Genomic DNA, 20,743 nt, shown 5'->3' on the forward strand with positions numbered 1-20,743 from the left:
GTATCCATATTGCTGGATGCCTTAAAATGCTCTGTGTTGAACTGCTGTACAATGGTACTGTGACACACAAGACTGACTGAACTACACTGTCAGCTAATGGAGAAAGATTAGCATCACAAAGGACAATCCAACTAATGAAGAATAAAAGTAGGTTTGCACTCTTCTGAAAGTAACATTCCAAATACATCAGTGCAGTGAAGTAACAATCTGTCCTTGTTTCAGTAATTCACTTGCACAATTGTCTTTCTGTGTAAAGTTGAGTATCAAATGATTCTGTGTCAAACAAATCACTAGAATGATTCAATGTATGAGCTGTCTCAATGAACTGAAGGAAGGACCCTAGTTGGGAAGATAAAGCAGAAAAATATGATTTCCTTCCCTCCATACAACACCTACACGCACGAACACTCACCTCTCCTTCTCTGCAAAGTCATTTTGTAATTTTTGTTCTTTTTCAAGAGCTATATTCTCTGCTTGGTTCTTCAGGGTCTGTTCATATTCTCTGATTTTCTCTTTAAGCGCTTTTATTGTAACCTCTACAGAAAAACAATAGGCAAAGAATGAGTTTACACAGCAGCATATGGCTACAAGAATACAAGGCTCTCTTTACCCTGTAGGCTCAGTGTGTTTTAAACTTTAGCTCTTCAACTCTGACACAAAATCAATGGATACGAGTCTCTTCAGAGACCTTTTACTCCCTAAATGTTAAATTGAACTTTAAACGTTTAGGTTGAGAAGGATCAATGGATTTTGCTGGGAAGCAGAGCTACGGTTTCTATAACATGACTCAAAAAATCAGTTGTGAAATATAATATCACCTTATTAACTAGTCTCAAATTAGCTCTCTGCTGAGTGGAGATAAATAAAGTTCCACTGTGGGTTTAAGTATGAATTTACACAAATAGTTCATATATATTATTGTGGCTCATGTAGAAAGAAGTAGTTTTAATATGGCTCTCTACAGATTCCATCTTTCAGTAATTGAACACATACCAGCTTCAAAACTGATGAAAAATATGGCAATTAGGGTTTAACTGCTGTGTTAACACACAGATCAGATTTAATAGACAAACTGGAATCCTTCATATTTTTGTTATAGTAATTGACATTGGCACGGAGACTCTCACTCCACCCATATCTAAGGGCAGAATTCTTTATGCCTTAAGGCTTACAATAGGAAAGCAAGATACGGACCAAGACAAGTATGCTTTGCAACAAAAAGAGGGTCTGGAAAGAAATCATATTTAGAGAAGACCCATAAGCTGGCAATACTTTAATGCTGCCAGGGAGAGATGTAGCACTCCAAGAAGTTACATTATTTGGAATATTGGTGAAAGGAGAAAAATATTACCAGGTGCAAAAAAACCGTCCATAAACAAGTTGGAAAGACAAATACCTACAGGCTGAAATTGATCGAACTTATACCATGTAAAATTAGGCCAATGGAATTTTGTTATTATAAAACCAGAATAAGTGAGATCAGAATCTTGGTGTAGGGAACACAAGGGAAAAGTCAGAGCTATTTTGACCAACTAATACGGAAGAACTGAAATGGTAACAAATGCACATAACCAACCACCTGCTTTTGACTAAATATGACAGTACTTTTAGACATTTTAAAAAAAAATCAACTGAGGCTCATTAAATTATATCATGGCATGGTGTCCCTTTTGCCCTATCAATCTATAGTATTCTCGAAAACCCAAGGGAAAATTCTTCCTTCAGATCTGCAAAGTAGATCTGAACACTGACATTTTCTTGGATGTGCAGAGTTGGTATTTGCCACTTGGACTGGAGAGAATTTTGCCCTAAATATTTTCATCACTAAAATGTAAGAAAACAAAATGAACTAAGTAATATATAGAACTCAATTCAGCACTGGAATGAGTAAGTGCAATTCCACTAAGGACCATGAGAGACGTTCCTGTTTGCACCCTAAGACTTTAAAAGAAAAAAGAACTAAAATGCCTGACGCATTCAAAGCTACACAGATGTGAAAAAGTACCAGTAAAGGGTCATGATTTAGGCCCAAACCCTGTTCACAGCTATGCTCACTTGAGTAGTCCTAGTGAAGTCAATGGAATTACCCCGCTCCAGGAAGTAAGCACCTTCTTTATAATCTGTGCTGGCTAAAACTCAATAAACAATACAGAAATACCACGTGTGGGGGATGGCACTTACAGGAACAAGAGAGTTTTGCGAGGGAGTTCTTCAGGTTAAGGAGGAGAGGTTACATTATCCTTGGGTGAGTTTCTCTGTTTGTTTTTGTCTGCTTGCTTCCTTGCCATGTGCTTGGTAGACTGACAAATATATTGTGGTCTGTTTTGGGGGCTGTGTGCTGAGCCCAGCAGCCTACTAATGAGCCTCTAGCCTGCTATTTTTTGAACCCTAACCCCTTTAGAATCCCTTGACAAGGGGGCAGGGCTAACTCAGAGAGAACAGGAGTTTGAAAAGCCAGCTCCTAAGTGATCAGCTAGTGAATAGAAGCAGCAAACGGGAGTTTTGCAAGGAAGAATGACAGGAAGATGCATCCAGAAAACATACTTAAACTTAGACCAATAGCTTCCCCTCCCCCCAAACTAAACCAAACTAAAACACACAAACAAACAAAAAAAAACCCTGCAAGAGTAAAAATAATGCAGGCAGAAATCCAGGAGCAGATTAGGGGCTATCTAGTTTATTACACTGAATGTGGCATGTTCAGTTATCTGCCTTGTGGGCAGGTGACATGTGTGGGCATGCAGTGCAAGCAGCTCTTGACCTCCAACAGACACAGTATAGGCTCTGGAGGCCAGACTGGCTGAACTGGAAGAGCTAAGGGAAACAGAGGAACATAGACAAGACTTTCAGGCACACAACAGAGTGGTCCCAGCCCTAATCTGACAGCCTCTGTATTGTTAAGGAGGATGAAAATCTCAGGTAAGGAGCGCCTAAGGCTGGAGCAGAACGAAACAATCCTATCGTTGGGACCCTCCTTCCAGTTTATGTAATGGTATCCTCTCACACTGAGGATATCCCTCTAGAGCAGGGAGCAATTATTAGAAGAGACAGGTAATAGTGACAGGGATTTGATTATCAGGAGAGAAGGTTACTCACCTTGTACAATAACTGATGTTCTTCGAGATGGTTGTCTCTGTGCGTGCTCCACTTTACGTGTCTTGACACACTGCGCTTGTAGTTGGAGATTTGTGATAGCAGTGCTTGGTTAGGCTGTGCACGCAACATTGCCATCCTGCACCATTCTGAGTCGTAACATAGTGGTGTACAAGCAACCATTCTTCAGTTCCTTCTCTACCTCAGAGAATTGATTTTAAACTTCAAAGTAGAGGGGATAAAGGAGGAGGGTAGTGGAGCACCCACAGGGAAAACCATCTTGAAGAACCTCAGTTGCTGCACAAGGTGAGTAACCTTCTCTTCTTCGAGGAATATCCCTGTGGGAGCTCCACTTTAGGGGACTGTTAAGCAGTGCCCCTCAGTGGAAGGAAGGGGCTTCGGAGTTGCTGTAGCAATGGTGGATAGCACCATGAGTCCAAAGCGAGTATCCAGTGCAGACTGTTGTTCAATGGCATAGTGTTTTGTGAATGTAGCGGCTGATGCTCAAGTTGCTGCTTTGCCAATGTGAATGATAGGTACATTATTGAGGAAGGCTACTGATTTTGAAAGTACGCTAGTCGAACGCGTACGGATGCCCGCTGGGATTGGTAGATGAAAGTTTTCATAACACAGACCAATTCTTCCTTATATCCATCTTGATAGTTTCTCCCTTTGATTGCTCCATTATTGAGACAAATAGTCTTGGAGATTTTCTGAATGGTGTTGTTGTGTCATTGTAGAAAGCAAGAGCTCTGCAAAAGTCTAGTGTGTGGAATGATTCTTCCCTTTCATCTGCATGCAGTTTTGGGAAAAATACAAGTAAGTAGGTAAGTTGATTAAGGTGAAATGGGGGGGGTGACTTTGGGTAAGAATGTGGGATGTGGTCATATGGTGACCTTGTCCTTAAAAAAAAAAAAAAGTTGTGTATGGGGGGTGTGCCATTAACACCTCTGGTTCTCCCACACGTTTGGCAGACATAATGGCGATAAGGAAAGCCACCTTCATTGATAAATGTAGCAACAAATACATCACGAGAGGTTCAAATGGTTAACCCATGAGTGTGTGTATAAGATGAGGTTGAGGTCACGCATTGGTGGGGGGGCTGTCACGCATTGGTGGGGTTGGTGGGGTTGGGTACATGTTCTCAAGGCTCTTAAGAAAGTGTTTAGTCATCAAGTGGGCAAATATAGAGCGCCTCTCCACTTTGTTGTGTAAAGAGGTGATAACTGCTAAGTGTTCCTTGATGGAGCTTGTGGAAAGCTCTGATTTTTTAAGTTCGAGTATGTAGTCCAAGACCCTCGATAGAGGGGAAGATGTTGGTAGGATGTTTTTATCCTGGCACCATTTCCACTTGTGGACATGGGTCCTTCTTGTAGTGGGATTGCGATTGTTGAGCAATACCCTTCTCAGCCATGAAGTAACCAAGCCTTGAGGCGGAGAACTACGAGGTTGGGATGGCAGATGTGACCTGTGTCTTGAGTTAGAAGATGAGGTACTAAGGGAGGGCTGAAGGTGGGCATGTCGCCATTCGTAGAAGGTACCAGAACCATTTTTGTGAGGGCCATGTAGGCACTATTCGGGTTGTCTTGGATTTCTCTCTCTTGATCTTATGTATGACCCAATTTAAGAATGGAGTCAGTGGGAATGCATACATCAGTGGTGCATCCCATTTGATAAGGAGAGTGCCCCCCAGAGAGCAGGGGTCCCAGTCCCATATTGCAGAAATATTGTGGGCATTTGGGGTTCAGCACTGTTGCAAATAGTCTATGGTAGGGATTCACCATAGGCTGAATATCATATGAAGAATTCCAGGATCCATTTCCCATTTGGGATTCTGTGTAAAGTCTCTGCTTAGGATGTCCACTATTGTATTTTGGCACCCTGGAAGGTAAGATGCTGATATGTGAATGTTATTGTTGATGCACCAATTCCAGCGCTGTATTATCTCTGTGCATAGGGATTGTGATCATGCACCCCCTTGGCAGTTTATATAGAACATGCATGCTACATTGTCTGTAAGTATCCTGATGTTTTTGTTTTTGATAAGAGATAGAAAGTGGTTGCACGCATTGCGAACTGCCCTGAGTTCCAACAGGTTTATATGTAGTATGGACTCTGATGGAACCATCAGCCCCCGACAGTATTGTTTAGTAAATGTGCTCCTCATCTTATCAGAGAGGCGTCCATGGTGACTGTCATCGTTGGAGCTCTTGGTAGGAATGGGACTCCTTGGGCAGACATCTGTCCACCAGTCCAGTGTCCCCTTTACCTTGCCTGGCATCATGAGAGGTCTGTTTAGGTTGTGCCTGCGTGGGATGTACACTGTTCAATGCCAGGATTGTAGGCATCTCATGTGAAGCCTGGCATGCTCAACAACAAATGTTGCTGCCATGTGTCCCAGTTGATGGAGACATGTTCTGGCAGATATTTGTGGACTGTCCTTTACCGCTGAAATTAAGTTGATGAGTGTGGTAAAGTGTTGTTGAGGTAGTGTTGCTGTTACGCAGTTGAGATGAGCTCCGAAAAATTCCAGTTTCTGGAGGGGAGTCAATGTGGACTTTTGTCTGTTTATCTGCAGACCTAAGTTTGTAAAGAGGGTTATTGTGCTCTGAGTGACGCCTAATGCTTCGAGCTGGGGTGGTGCTCTGATGAGACAGTCATCCAGATATGGAAATATTATGACTCTGACTGCAGAGTGTGCTGCCACTACTGCTAGTACTTTTGAGAACACCCTTGGAGTGGCTGAGAGACTGAAAGGTAATACCTTTACTGGAAGTGTTGCTTCCCTAGGGTGAAGCTCAGGAATTTCCTGTGTGCGTGATGGATATAAGTGTGAAAACACGATCCTGGGTGTCAAGGCTGAAAGCCAGTCCTTTTTCTCTAATGCTGGATTTATAGTTAATGTCACCATTTTGATATGTTGAGTTCTTACAAATGTATTTAGTTTTCTTAAGTCCAAAATGGGTTGCCACCCTCTGGTTTCTGTGTTAGAAAATAACGTGAAAAGAACTCTTTCACCTTCTGTTGTGCTGGTACTAGTTCTACTGGTCCTAGTTGCATGAGGTGGTTTATTTCTTATTGCAACAGGTACTCATGAGAGGGGTCCCTGAAGAAGGATGGGGAAGGGGAGCAGGTGAGTGGGAAAGAGATAAAGGGGATGGAATAACCATTTTGAATTATTTCCAGAACTCATTTGTTTATGGTGATGGTCTTCTAGACCTGGTAGAATGGTAGCAGTTGATCTCCAAATGGTTCTGTTTCCAGCATTGGAGAGAGTGTTGGTCTCAAGTCCTCAACCACAACTTCAAAACTGTTGTCTCAAGCTGGATATTTGGGACGTCAAGGGTTGATTTTGCATCTGCCAATGCCTGAAATGTTTTTGTTTGTGGCATTGGTCATATTGTCCATACAGTTGTGTATAGGAGGATGAACGGAATCTCTGTAATACCTGCCTTGTTTCTTTTTATTTGCAGGTGCAAAAATACCCAGTGATTTTAGGGGGACCCTGGAGTCCTTGAGGGAGTCTTGTCCGCAAATAGTTTCAAGCCTTCAAAGGGCAGGTCTTCCACTGTTGACTGGGGAACCCGGAGATGCACGGACTTCCCTGGGGAGCCAAGATGCACGGTGCATGACCACCAATGTTGCAATGCATCTTCCGGCCGGGTCTGATGAGTCAAGTGAGGCTGTAGCACCATGCTGGTAATGAGGTGGCCTTCGGCAATGTTGGCTTTACACTGGTTTTTTTTTGGTCATCTGGCAATTATGGTAATTTTCTGGTAATATTTCTGGTAATATGGTAATTTTATAGTAATAATTATGGTAATTTTCACTCCAGGGATTTGAAAAAGTGGGTTTTTTACCCACGAAAGCTTATGCCCAAATAAACCTGTTAGTCTTTAAGGTGCCATCGGACTCCTTGTTGTTTTTGTAGATACAGACTAACACGGCTACCCCTCTGATACTAACGACCTCTAATCTATTTAACAAGAAAGAGAGGGTGCCGCTGATAGCTCCAACTCAATCTAAAGATGGTAGAGAAGGAACTGAGGGATGGTTGGCTGCACACCGTTATGTAACCACTCGGAATGGTGCAAGAAAGCAATGGTGTGTGCGCAGCCCAACCATTCACTGCTACCATAATCTCCTATTACAAGCGCTGGGCATTAAGACACCTGAAGTGGAGCACCCACAGGGACACTCCTCAAAGAAGAAATATAGATAGCTGGGTTTGTGATGACCAGGAGATCCTCATACTAAATTGCCTGTTGGGTGCGAAAGCTGCGGAGCTCACGAGAGTTCTAGACAGATGTATGTGCAGTGCTGGGTAGCAACTAGTGGTCGTGGTCCACGTAGGTACCAGTGACACAAGGAAAGGCAGGCAAGAGGTCCCACAAGCCAAATTTAGGCTGCTAGGTAAGGGATTAAAGTCCAGGACCGCTGAAATGCTTTCAGTTCCATGTACAGGGCCAGGAAAAGAGGCAGAATTGCAAGGTCTCAATGCATGGATGACATGACTGCGTAGGGAGGAGGGTTGTAGGATTATTACAATCTGGGGAACCTTTTGGGTAAGGAGGAACCTATATAGGAAGGACAAGCTCTACCTAAACCAAAATGGAACCATACTGCTGGAAGTTCCTTCACTGGAGATTTTCAAAAGGAGACTGAATAGCCATCTGTCTTGGATAGTTTAGACACAACCAATCCTGCATCTTGGCAGAGGGTTAGACTGGATGACCCTTACAGTCCCTTCTAACCCTAAGGTTCTATGATTCTATGTAAAATTAAAAAGTCGTAGAGAATTTTTAAAACTAAGGGCTGGGGGAAAGCTGACAGATGCAGAGACTCCCTTGTGGATGAATTTATTAATGAGGGAACTCTATATCCTAGTAAACAGGATATAAAGGAAGTTGGTAAAGTGCAGGTAGGAGCTAATGAGGAACAGTCGAACACAAGAGTCCCATTTAAATACAATACCTATAGGCAGGCAACTGAATATTGACAAAATGCACAAGTGCTCTTATAAAAATGCTAGATGTCTAAATTCTAAGATAGGTGAACCAGAGTGCCTGGTATTAATCGAGGATAATGATCTAATAGGTGTCATGGAAACTTGATGGCATGAGGACACAGTACTGTAATTGGATGCTACCAAATATATAGGAATGACAGAGTAGGTTGTGCTGGTGGGAGAGTGGCACTGTATGTGAAAGAAAGCATAAAGTCAAATAAAAGCAACACCCTTAAATGAATCAAACTGTACCATAGAATCTTTATTGATAGAAATTCCATGCTTGAACAATAAGAGTATAGCAGTAGGAATATACTACCAACCACCTGACCAGAATGGTGACAGCAACTGTGAAACGCTCAGGGAGATTAGAGAGATTGAAAAAGCAGATGCAGCAATAATAATGGAGGATTTCAAGTATCCTCAGACTGACTGGGTATGTGCCACCTTAGGAAGGGATGCAGAGAGAAAATTCTAGACACCACAGATGCTGCTGGTGGCACTCACAAAGGGAGAGGAAATTCCTGATTTAGTCCTAAATGGATCACAGGATCCAGTCCAAGAGGTAAATAGAAATGACCTGCTCTGTAACAGCAACCACAATATAATTAAATGTAACACTCTTGCAAAGGGCAAAATGACAAAAGACACCCATCACAGCAGCATTTCCCTTCAAAAAGGAGGAGTACATAAAAATGAGGTAGCTAGTTAAACAGAGATTAAGAAATAGTCACAAGGTGAAATGCCTTCCAACTGCATGGAGACTGAAAACAGCAAAATAGAGGCTCAAACTAAATGCACATCTCAAACCAAATTTAAAAAGGACCAAAAATATGCCACAGTGGCTAACCAGAGTAAAAGAGGCAGTTACAGGCAAAAAGACATCCTTTAAAAATTTGAAGTCTAATCATAGTGAGGAACATAGAAAGAAGCAATCAAGTATAAAAGTACAGGAAGGCAAGCCGAGAAAGAATCTGAAGACCAGCTAAGCTAAGGACACATAAAATCATGAATGTATGGAGAAAGCAAATAGGGAAGTGTTATTTACCCCTTCACATAACACAAGAACTAGAGGTCACTAGATGAAATTAACAGGCAGCAGGTTTAAAACAAAGAAAAGGCAGTACTATTTCATACAATGCACAGTTAACCTGCGGAACTCATTAACATAGGATATTGTGAAGGCCAAAAGTATAAATGGCTTCAAAAACAGATCCATCGATAGTTACTATAGCCAAGAAGGTCAGGGATGCAATCCCATGCTCCAGGTATCCCTAGACCTCCAACTGACAGAAACCTTCAGGCACAGATCATGGTCAGAGCCAGGATACTGGGCTAGATGGACCATTGGTCTGACCCAGTATGGCCATTTTTATGTTTTTAACTTCATTTAAGACCATGTGCAACCCATCTATGGAAAGAAATCAAACCACCCTCAACTAGTAACAGGACTCTCCAGGTCATTCTTATCATCTTCAGACCATTTCTATTTAAAGTATGGCATAGAACTGCAATTCCAGAGTGAAACACTGATCAAAGATCATTTGGTATATGAATGAAATAAATACATATAGCATAAAAAAGCCATTAATAATAAATGCAAATTTTGCAGTTGCATTAAAGGGCCCGGTCCCATTGGTTTCAAGATCACAAGCTCTTCATGACATGCTCTTCTACATGTTTGCATGACATTTAGCCATAATGGGCCTGGGTCCTACTGAAGTATTTAAGTGCTGCTCCTGTCAAAATAAATAATTAAATAAAAAGCAAACAACCAGAGTTAAAGGTCCTTTACACTTTCCAAGATCAGGCCACAAGCTCCCACACAAAGGTGGTCAAAATGCATGACCAACAGAGTGCCACAAAGTGAACTGTGGTCATGTCTCTACTTTTATCAAATTAGCGCAACTGCCAAGGGTAGAGCTCCCAGTATGCAAATATTACATTTGTTGCAGTCCAGTCTGAAGACCTGCATGCTGAGGGACCTGCAATCTCAATGGGCCACCCCCTTCATATTAAAGAGAGGTGGCTGTAATATGCACCTTTTGCTGCAATTTAGATGCAGCAAACTATGACCCAGTAAACTGTCGATTAGACTTCTAGCTGGGCAATGTCTATTCTCCTATGTGGTAGAACAGGGGTCGGCAACCTTTCAGAAGTGGTGTGCTGAGTCTTCATTTATTCACTGTAATTTAAGGTTTCACGTGCCAGTCATACATTTTAACATTTTTAGAAGGTCTCTTTCTAGAAGTCTATAATATATAACTAAACTATTGTTGTATGTAAAGTAAATAAGGTTTTTAAAATGTTTAAGAAGCTTTATTTAAAATTAAATTAAATGCAGAGTCCCCGGCCTGGTGGCCAGCACCTGGGCAGTGTGAGTGCCACTGAAAATCAGCTCGAGTGTCGCCTTCGGCATGCGCACCATAGGTTGCCTATCCCTGCGATAGAACAATTGGCTGCTAGTTTAACACAGAATTGCATATTTACAAGGAAACCACAAGTTGTGTGTAAAGGGAACTAGGTTTAGAGTGAGCATATTTTATTTCCTGGTGCAGGAAGCATGTTTTTCTGAAAGACAAGAAAGCTTGGATATTTTCAGAGACAGCAGGTTTTTGTACCTTAGATAATGGTCTTCTCATGTACCGTGGTCACCTTAAAAAACTTGCCAACTTCCTTAAAAACTGAAACATTACCTCTGTATTTGCACTATTAACTGGGCATTCCCTATAGTAATTATACAGAATGCTGCAAGTACTGAGGTAACTTCATTAATTTATCTGAGGAAAAACTGAGCAGAGAAGATATACTTTTTTAAAAAACAAAATAAAGTTATTAACAAGTAGTAGATTAAAAAAATACTTGTTTGGCCTTAGACCAGTCTTACTATAATCTCAGTATTTAATGACTGCTATGTAACTTCAGTATGCTAGCTGGATCACTAATAAGTAGTTCTGAAGGCAACAACAGAATGCTTAAAAGAAGACTGCCCAGCTATTACATGATACCGTAGGAAAAGTTCTAAAGGAAATCCTATTGGTCCTGTCAAAGCAAAATAGTCATATGCAGACATGTAAATTTCAAAGTGGCTATAAGCATACAATAGTCTTTCTTTATTAAATATCAATATATATGCACACACTAATTTTATGAAATACAATTAGGGCTAATCCTAACATTCTTCAAACTGTTAGAATTACAATTTGAGAGAAGGAGTGCAATTTTTTCCACCTACCTTGATTTTTCACTTCAGCAAATTCCTTGTTGTATTCCTCTAGGGTTTCCCTAAGTTTCTGGTTCTCTGTTTCAATATCATGCATTCGCTGGACTTTCAGCTGAAGCTGCTGTCCTAGATCCAGAGCTGGAACTGGATCTAAATAATAAAAAGACAACAGCAACACCGCTACAGCTTTAGTAGCTCAGAATCTTGAAATTCTTTGTGGAGGAATTCTCCTTCTTCCTTAGTTAAAAGGACATTCTAATGGTCATATGCAGTAGTGTTGTAGTAAGGCCTAAGTCTGATTTACTTTCCTCTACTTCCCCATGTGTTCTTTGAAAATTATATACAATTCTTTATATTTAAGCTCTCCATTATTTTCTAAATGATGAATAGTATCTTTTTAAAATGACAGAAAGTATTTTGATAATATCTTTAAAATGACACAGATTAACAAGGCATGAAAGTCTCAAGATCCAATCTATTTTCATGAAAAAGACATTAATGTACAAGATGTTGTTTTGTTCCTTTGTTGAGTAAAAGGAACAAAAAATATGTTAAATACTGATTAATGGAGTCCTTTAAATACTCAGACTCTAGGACTGGAAGGGACCTCGAGAGGTCATCGAGTCCAGTCCCCTGCCCTCATGGCAGGACCAAATACTGTCTAGACCATCCCTTTCAAAGAACCATCCTTTTGAATAAGCTTGTACCTTACCATAAGGCCTTCAGCCATAAAGCACAAACAAGTACAGCTGTGGAGATCCGTGAAAGATCTGTTATTTGATATCAGAAACTCTTGTGTGAATACGATTACAAACCTTTGGCTCATTTCCTATCAGTGACGTTTACTAGTAAACAACTGATGCGAATGCTAATAAATATTAATTCTGCTAATTGGAGATTTTATGGTATTTATTCTCTATTTTTCTTACACAAATTAAATAAAAATTTGAAACACTTTATATGCTCTCCTACTGTCAATTCTATCATTTTCTATTCTGCTAAAAACACTGTTACAATACACCTGCCATGTACGGATAGAGAATTTATTCTGGGAACTCAGCTTCCCAGTCAGTGTAGGAAAATGTTGGAGTCCAATGGGCTTATAAATAATTATTGAATGCATTTCTGTTATGGGCGCCAGCATCACTTGTGAAATGGCTGCAAAGATTTAGTCTCCTGTTGAGGAATGCTAAACACTAAACTCAGTGGATCAACAACAGTATATATTAGGGAGTTCACTTAATTTTCAAACACCGTAGTAGTCATTAATTTTTCAGACCACCCTCAGTCTCTGGAAACATAATAAGTCTATTGTACCTCTGTTAACACATTAAGCATGAGCTTGTGCGTTTTTCAATATGCCAGTGTTGTTTCACAGTTTATAAAAGAACAGTGCTGGGTTATGTTGAACTCAGAGACATCATAAGTAGCAGTATACTGCATTTTGTTATATAGTTCTTCAACAGCTTATGACATTACCTTCTTCATAATATAAAATCTAGGCTGCTTGTCATCTGTTCTCTGTACATACATAGTTTATGACTACATAGATTTTTCATTTATGTTTTTAGGCCAAATACTTTTCATTATTATTATCCCTATTAAAATATTTATAATAAATCAAATTTAAAATGTTATTGTGGCAGGTGCAGGGGGCCTGGGTAAGGAATTATACATAAAGTTGAAGTTATAGCAGCAATGAGAAGTCCCTACAATATTTATACACAGTCCAATTAGGGTGCAGGCTGCCACAACATGAGCCTTCTCCAATGCAGCCAAAACAACCATTACCTAGAATGATCATTTTGTCACATTTCTTCAGTCCAGTGTTTCTCCAGCAGAGCCTGTCCAGCATTTTGGACTACTGATCTTAAAGAAAGGCTGACACCATCCAGTCTATTTGATTTAGGGCTATAATACAAACTTAAAAATATATCAAATGAGGATCTAAAACTTAATCCATGATATTTCTATAAAATATTAACAACATTTGTGCTAGCAGACTTAAAATACCATAGCCAATACAAACTGTATTTATAAAAACCAGTGTTTGTACATTGCCTTCTATGCCTACAATTTTTAAAAACTTTTTTTTTTTTTAGTACATTCATTTTAAAAAGCCAGGATACTCACAAGACTAACAGATTTATTTGGATATAACCTTTCGTTTTCACTCCATGCATCTGAAACAGTGGGTTTTTTACCCACAAAAGCTTATGCCCAAATAAATCTGTTAGTCTTTAAGGTGCCACCGGACTCCTCGTTGTTTTTGTGGATACAGACTAACACGGCTACCCCTCTAATACTTGGCACCATACAAGACACTGTGTCTGCTCCAAATAAAGAATGCTTTTCTAGACTGAAATTAGGAAGGAATTCAAAGACATATAAAAATAACATGTGCATTATAAAGTGAATAATGACTAAACCTTTAGTCAAATTTTCAATCCCTGTAAAGCATTATAGTGTAAATAAAAATTCATGCAAACTCAATTATTCATCAGGATATGTATATTTACTTTAGCTCTATTAAAGGCTAATGCTAAAGTAGCAAACAATCGCAGAATCACCAAAATGTAAAAACAGTCTCCCATGCATTAAATTTCAAACTTTACTATAGCTTAGTTGACCACCTAAAAGCCTGCAGCCTTTGAATATTGTTTTGGGATTTGTAAAAGGCATTGCTGAAGTACCTCTTAGGCTTAATTTATAGACAAAACTAATTACTGCATGACAACATAATGACTATGACTTGCTTTGGCTAGAGAGAGTCAAACAATTAATTTATGTATGTCAAACCTCAAAGAGCATTTTAAACTTTAGAAATCACAGCTTTTTGGTCTTCTTAATTATCTACAACACCATTTAAACTTCACACAAGTATTACTGTGTTCAATGTAAACACCACAATCTGAAGTCTGTGATGTGCTATTTTCCTTCTTGATTGGTGTGGGGTTTTGGGGGGAAAAAATACACAACCAGAACTTGCACATATAAAAGCCTGTCTTTTTAGGTTATGCAGATTTCATATAGTTTAACAGGAGATCATTGACATTTGAAGGAACTGAAATGGAATGGTGATAGTGTACAGAAAGCAGCAAAGAAAAGCTTCCAAATAATGGAGTGCTTTTTCTCTAAACTCCAGTACAGCAAACCCTTGCTAAAGGATACTAGTAACTGGAAGACTCACTGTAAATGACAGTTTTGCAAGCTACAGAATAAGACCCATATCAAGAGTCTGGTGCCCTGACTGGACACAGGGCTGACAAGAAGGCAGGGGAAAGAGAGGAAATGCTTAAATCACTAGTATACAAAAATGCCTACAAATCATTACCACCTGGCATTAGTTAGGTGAGAGATGAGTTGAGATACCTGCTTTTACACTAAACCTTTCATTTTATTATGACCTCACCTTCCAACTCCCCATTTTTCTGTCTAATCCACCTGTTGCATCCTAACACCAAGACAGAAACTCATCTTTATTTCTATTTGTGTAGTGCGTAGCACAATGGGGCCCTGATCCTTGACTGAGCGTCAGACATAGTACCATAATAGAAATACTAAACAATAGTCAAAACTATTCTTCTATGCCACTCAAGCCCTGAGGATGGATTAGTGTCCACAGAGCTCACCCTTCCCCTAACCTTCCCATGTGCTGCCCTCTCAGTGCTACTTCACAAGGAGCTCACTCTGAGCAGGTCTCCCCGGCCATCCACACGGCAGACCTGTGTGAATGCACAGGTGTGCATCATATCAAATCCACTACAAATGAAGCTCTGGTCAAGAAGGAGAGGGCTGGATATGCCTCTGAATGAACAAAGGCATGCAAAAAGCAACTGTGTTAACTTCGTTTTCCTGGGAGATAATACTTCATAATGTACTAGTTAATGCACACTAGTGTATTTTGTTTAAAAAACAAAGTCAAATTAATATAAGGCCTCACAACAGGAACTGCTGTTAAACCACTTCTCAGAGGGGAAAGAACACCAATTTTTTGATGGAGTTTATAAATGTGTGGACGAGCCAGGTTCTACTGTGCATATTTTAAGAGCAGGGTTTTAAAGTAAAAGAAAGGTGGATCTTAATAAAATAATGCACTGCGTTAGCAGCCTGAGGTTACATTTCAGCAACTGCTATAACTTTTTAATGCTTAGACCAAATGTAAACTCTGCCATAGTATCACAAAGTAAAACTGGACTATCACTGAACGAATGAATTTCTAAACTGAGTTTTCTTCAAAAACAATTCTCCATGCATTATACAAGCTGGAAAAAGACACAGACCTTAATAATTCAATATAACTGTTTACACAAAGAGCACTGTGGGTAACGTTGCCCTCCCCTGTCATTAGGCAGAAAATGAATGCACCCCCTTGTGAGTGCTGTTCATGCGATGACATCACGCTCCTGCATGCGTTACTTTTCGCCAGGGCACTCTAGGCTAATGTAATCATACGATTACATAATTAACCCAGCTGTCTCATTAAGAAAATCAACTGGCATTCAGGGCATAATTAGTCATACAGCAATTAGCATGCTGATGAGCAACTGATGAAAAGCTGTCTAGATATTGAATATGCTGGGACCACCTTATTTATTTAAAAAGGAAAAGAAAAAAGCACCTCAGCAGAAAAAAATAAGATCAATTTTAAGAAGTTAATCTTAAAAAATATTTCTCTGCTAGTACATGTTTGAAAAGATAGAGAAGTGAAAAAAATAGTGAATAGTGAATTTTTTTCTAAATCATGCAAACAGACTTCAGAAGCAAAAATCAGTTGTGCCCTATTTTATGTAGATCTTCCCTATTTAAAATTAATTCTTCAATCTACAAACTAATACAAGACACAGAGACTAATACAAAGCCAGACTGGAAAGGGAAATCCTATCAACTAAGAGAGAAAAAATGTCACTGTTTAAATTTACAATTCACACAGTACTGGGCAACCCATAACTATCCCTGATACTATTTAAAAAAAATTGAAGACTTTTGCATGGCTTGAGGTTTCTTTATAGAAACTGCTTTACTGAGCCTTGAGATTGTACCTGAAATGTGAGAAGTGATGGTTACTTGACTGCTCAGCAAACATAACATTGTCCTAGCCATTTCTGGTATACAGCCGCATTGTTTCTTAGATTTAAAACATTTTGTAGGTGGCTAATTGGTATTATGGAAAATGGGAACTCCTAACCTCAGAAGGTATGAGTTACAAAGTGTTCCCTAGACTCAACCATAGGGACTGATTCCTGTTCTGCCAATGAGAGAGAATTGGAATGTATGGAATGGAGTATGTTCAACAAGATCAGGAGAACGTTCTCTGTGAATTTTAAGTCTCCACACAAAGCTTTTACATCAGCATGACTGGGGACTTAAAATTTCTGCAAGAGTAACATGTACTGAAACACAGGTCACTATAAATTTCACGTCTATTTATGTTGTAGGATTTAATTTCGTGCCACAGTGGTAGTATTAAAATATTCACATTTGCACCGTTTCTAACAGTAACTAGTAATGTAATACCGGTCTTGAAACGTACAGGAGAAATGAGTGGATTACCTATATGTTGCTAGGACAGGAAAGATGCAAATCAAACTTTTAAAAATAATCATAAGCCTCTTATTTCAGAGAGTTTACCGGTGTACTTGTTCAGTGCCATACAGGAAAAAGTGTACACAACTCCATACTTAAGAACAGAAAATCAGGTTTCCCATTTTATTTGGTTTAGTAATGAAAATCTGAATAACCTTATAAAAACTTGTTCACCTGATATTTTAGATATGGAGCTTCTGAGGTGATTTTTCAAAACAAAAAGTCTGGTCTCTCACACCCCTGCTTTCTCCTCATTACAGGCCTATAACATTGACAACAGTAAGACAGCAAGTTATGCAACACTGCCAGAACTAGTGGCAATTAATATTTTATAAAATTGGCAATGTGTTTCCTACGGTTTGGATCTAAAAATAATTCATCCAATGCACTGCACTTCTTTCAAAGAGACTATTTGTCTTGCCTGAACTATGTCTTAAGTGATGCTATTTTAGCAATTGTTCTCAAGAAACTCCCACACAAAATGACAAAGCAGTGAAAGAAAACTCCTTAATGCGAGTTTTTTAAAACGTACAATTGCAATTAAATGAACAAAAAACCACAACCAAGCCAGTGCACAAGTTCTGCTGTGTCACACTGTCATTACCACAAAGCAAAATGAGTTTTTAAATATATCATTCTCCCCAACCCGCTGCCTTATCTTTGCAATAAACATTTGTGGTGGAGGTATTCCTTAGGAATATTGTCTCTGGGTTAGTAAAATTGCATGGCAATGAGTTATATAAGGTCCTGATGGAGTAAATGCAAATGATTTCTTGGGAGATCACACGTTAAAATCTGAAAACATGTTTTAGAAAAATAATAATTACATTGTAGCTTTTGAATATTCAAATACCTCACAGCATACTTAATTAATTTATTAATTATTCCCCCCAAAATTCAGGGGTAAACTGAAATAGCCTAGAGAGACTGAGGCAAAGATTTCATGCAATAAACTGCAGCTTTCCTCTTCTTCCCCTATGACTCCACTAGCCTAAGGGACAGAAGAGTTATAGCCCTAATTCCATTTTGAAACAAAGCCCATCATCTCCACACCCCCGCCTCCTCCGTTTTATATAGAACATGAAACGGTTGTGCTTTAAAAATCAGGAATTATACATATCATCTGGTTTTTTCACTGGGCTAAATTATCCGTTATTTTTCCACTTTTACAAAGCAGAGCATTCCCTCCTGACACTCAAACACACACCACCCATTTAGATTTAAAACAATAGGACACTGCATTAAAAAAAAAAATACAGCAGGGAATTTAAGGTGGCCACAAACAGTGAAGGGAATGTTAGTCTTCATTATCAACTAATAGTACGAGCCTAAATTCTGCAGGCCTCAGAAAGCTTTAAAGCGGTGATACTCAGACCTCAACGGTTCAAGAGCCAAATTAGCAATCAACATTACCCAAAAGAGCCACAGTAGACTGAATTCACAGTTTCATTTACTGTTATATATATAATTCTCACAGTAAAATGACTGACCAAGTATTCGACAATTGGTAATGAATATGCATATTTATCGCCACTGTCAAATTATCACTAGTGACAGCAAAAACCTAAGCCATTTCATTTTATTACTCTAATATAATTTCCTGTGATTTATTTTATAAAAGGATAATTATTTTGATGCATGTTATTTCTAACAGAAGTTAGGCACCGATTAGAGTTGGCACACTGTAGGCAAACATTGTATAAGTTTCTCACAGGTCTGTCAATGCTAATCAGTCCTGATCTTCTACATACTACACTTTGAAGCCTTAGCATAACTGTGCTGCACCTGCTCTTTATACAGAGTTTTGCCAAATGACTGAAGATCAACCCAATTAGAAGTATTTAGAATGTATTAACTTTTTAAAACATATTTTAGTATCTCATTTCAGAATCTTTGTAACTTGCTCACTTGAGACCCAATTCACCCTTACTCTCACGTCTTCACCCCCTTTTTTAAATTGACATACAAGAGAAAGTTACTCACCTTGCAGTAACTGAGGTTCTTCGAGATGTGTGTCCCTGTGGGTGCTCCACTCTAGGTGACGGTGCGTCCCGGTGCCGTTGGTCAGAGATTTTCAGTAGCAGTGCCTGGTTGGGACGCACGCGCTCAGTTGGCATCTCCCGTCTCGTTGGAATCTTCCTCAGTGCGTGCGCCCCACACCCTCCTCAGCTCCTTCTCTACCGTGGAGAATCATACTAGTACTCCAAAGTAGAGGGGAGGAGGGCGGGGAGTGGAGCACCCACAGGGACACACATCTCGAAGAACCTCAGTTACTGCAAGGTGAGTAACTTTCTCTTCTTCTTCGAGTGCTGTCTCCGTGGGTGCTCCACTCTAGGTGAATGTGTAGCAGTACCCACTATGGTTGGTGGGACTTTGGAGATGCGGCAGTGAGTACTGTAGATAGTACTGTATGGTCTACTATGGTGTCTGCCGTGGTGTCTTGCGTGAGAGCATAGCGTTTTGCAAACTTGTGTTCAGATGACCCCATAGCCGCTTTACAGATGTCAGGAATGGGAACATTGTGTAGGAAGGCAACGGATGTCGACATGGCTCGAGTGGAATGAGTTCTAATGCCTTCGGGCGGTTGAAGATTTTGTGCATGGTAACAGGATCTGATGCAGTCAGAGATCCACTTGGATAGACATTGTTTAAAGATAGCCGTACCTTTCGATCTTTTGGTAATGGAAATAAAGAGTCGTGGGGACTTACGAAATGGTTTAGTCCTGTCTAAATAAAAGGCGATTGTTCGCCTGACATCGAGAGTATGCAGGGTTGCCTCTTGTGGAGTGTTGAGAGGTTTGGGATAGAAAGTAGGTAAGTATATAGGTTGGTTGAGGAGGAAGGTCTATACCACCTTATGAAGAAATTTAGGATGTGGTCTCAAAGTGACTTTGTCTTTGGAGAAGATTGTGTAGGGAGGGTGGGCCATCAGGGCGCTCATTTCACCAACTCTCCCTGCTGATGTTATGGCAACTAAGAAAGCCACCTTCATGGACATATGGAGATTAGAGGAGATAGCCAAGGCCTCAAATGGAGGTTTCATGAGAGCATGAAGAACGAGGTTAAGATTCCATGCAGCTGCTGTTGGGTAAATTTCAGGGTAAAGATTCTGCAGGCCCATGAGAAAGCATTTTATGGTGCGGTGGGTAAAGAATGAACAACCGTCTAATAGGCCACGGAAGGTGGTAAGCGCTGCCAGGTGCACTTTGATGGAGCTGAGCGAAAGTCCGTCCTGTTTTAGTTTCAGGAGGTAGTCTGGAATGTTAGGGAGGGTCACGTTATTGTGTGCTAAGTGATTATGTGAGCACCAGAGGGCGAAACGCTTCCACTTCTGCAGGTAGGTTTTACGAGTGGAGTCTTTCCAACTGTGCAGGAGGAAATACTGGACTTGCTCGGAACAGGCTAGTTCATGGGTTTGGAACCATGAAGGAACCAGGCTGTGAGGTGGAGTTTTGGAGCTGAGGGTGAAGAACCCATCCGTTGTCCTGGGAAATGTGGTCTGGCCTGTCGAGGAGAGCCTGTGGGTGACGGGAGGACATGCAGAGTAGGTAGAGATACCACATCTTTCTTGGCCAAGCCGGGGCAATAAGGATGACCCAGGCCTTGTCGTCAGCAATCTTCCGAAGAACCCTGTGTAACAGAGAGATTGGTGGAAGGTGTACAGGAGGGAATTGTTCCATGGGATGAGGAATGCATCTCCTAGGGATGCAGTCCCGAGTCCCGCACTGGAGCAAAGCGGAACATTTTCGATTTTGGGTCGTGGCAAAGAGATCTATTGACGGGGTGCCCCAGAGGGAGAAGTGCTGTTGGAGTACTGCGGGGTGCAGTTCCCA

At 40.2% G+C, this 20,743-nt stretch overlaps 1 protein-coding gene across 3 annotated transcripts in view; it reads right to left on the reverse strand.

Moving 5' to 3' along the window:
- CUX1 (cut like homeobox 1) overlaps nt 1-20,743 on the reverse strand; it is a 401,218-nt gene that overhangs the window by 191,087 nt on the left and 189,388 nt on the right. For all 3 annotated transcript variants that reach the window (XM_050929095.1, XM_050929093.1, XM_050929094.1), the window contains exons 5-6: nt 11,337-11,474; nt 413-536 (exon numbers count right to left, since the gene is read on the reverse strand). In XM_050929095.1, coding sequence (XP_050785052.1) covers nt 413-536; nt 11,337-11,474 — 262 coding nt within the window. The remainder of the gene's footprint in view (nt 1-412; nt 537-11,336; nt 11,475-20,743) is intronic.

Source organism: Gopherus flavomarginatus, chromosome 19, assembly GCF_025201925.1.
Source record: "Gopherus flavomarginatus isolate rGopFla2 chromosome 19, rGopFla2.mat.asm, whole genome shotgun sequence".
Classification (NCBI taxonomy): Eukaryota; Metazoa; Chordata; order Testudines; family Testudinidae; genus Gopherus; species Gopherus flavomarginatus.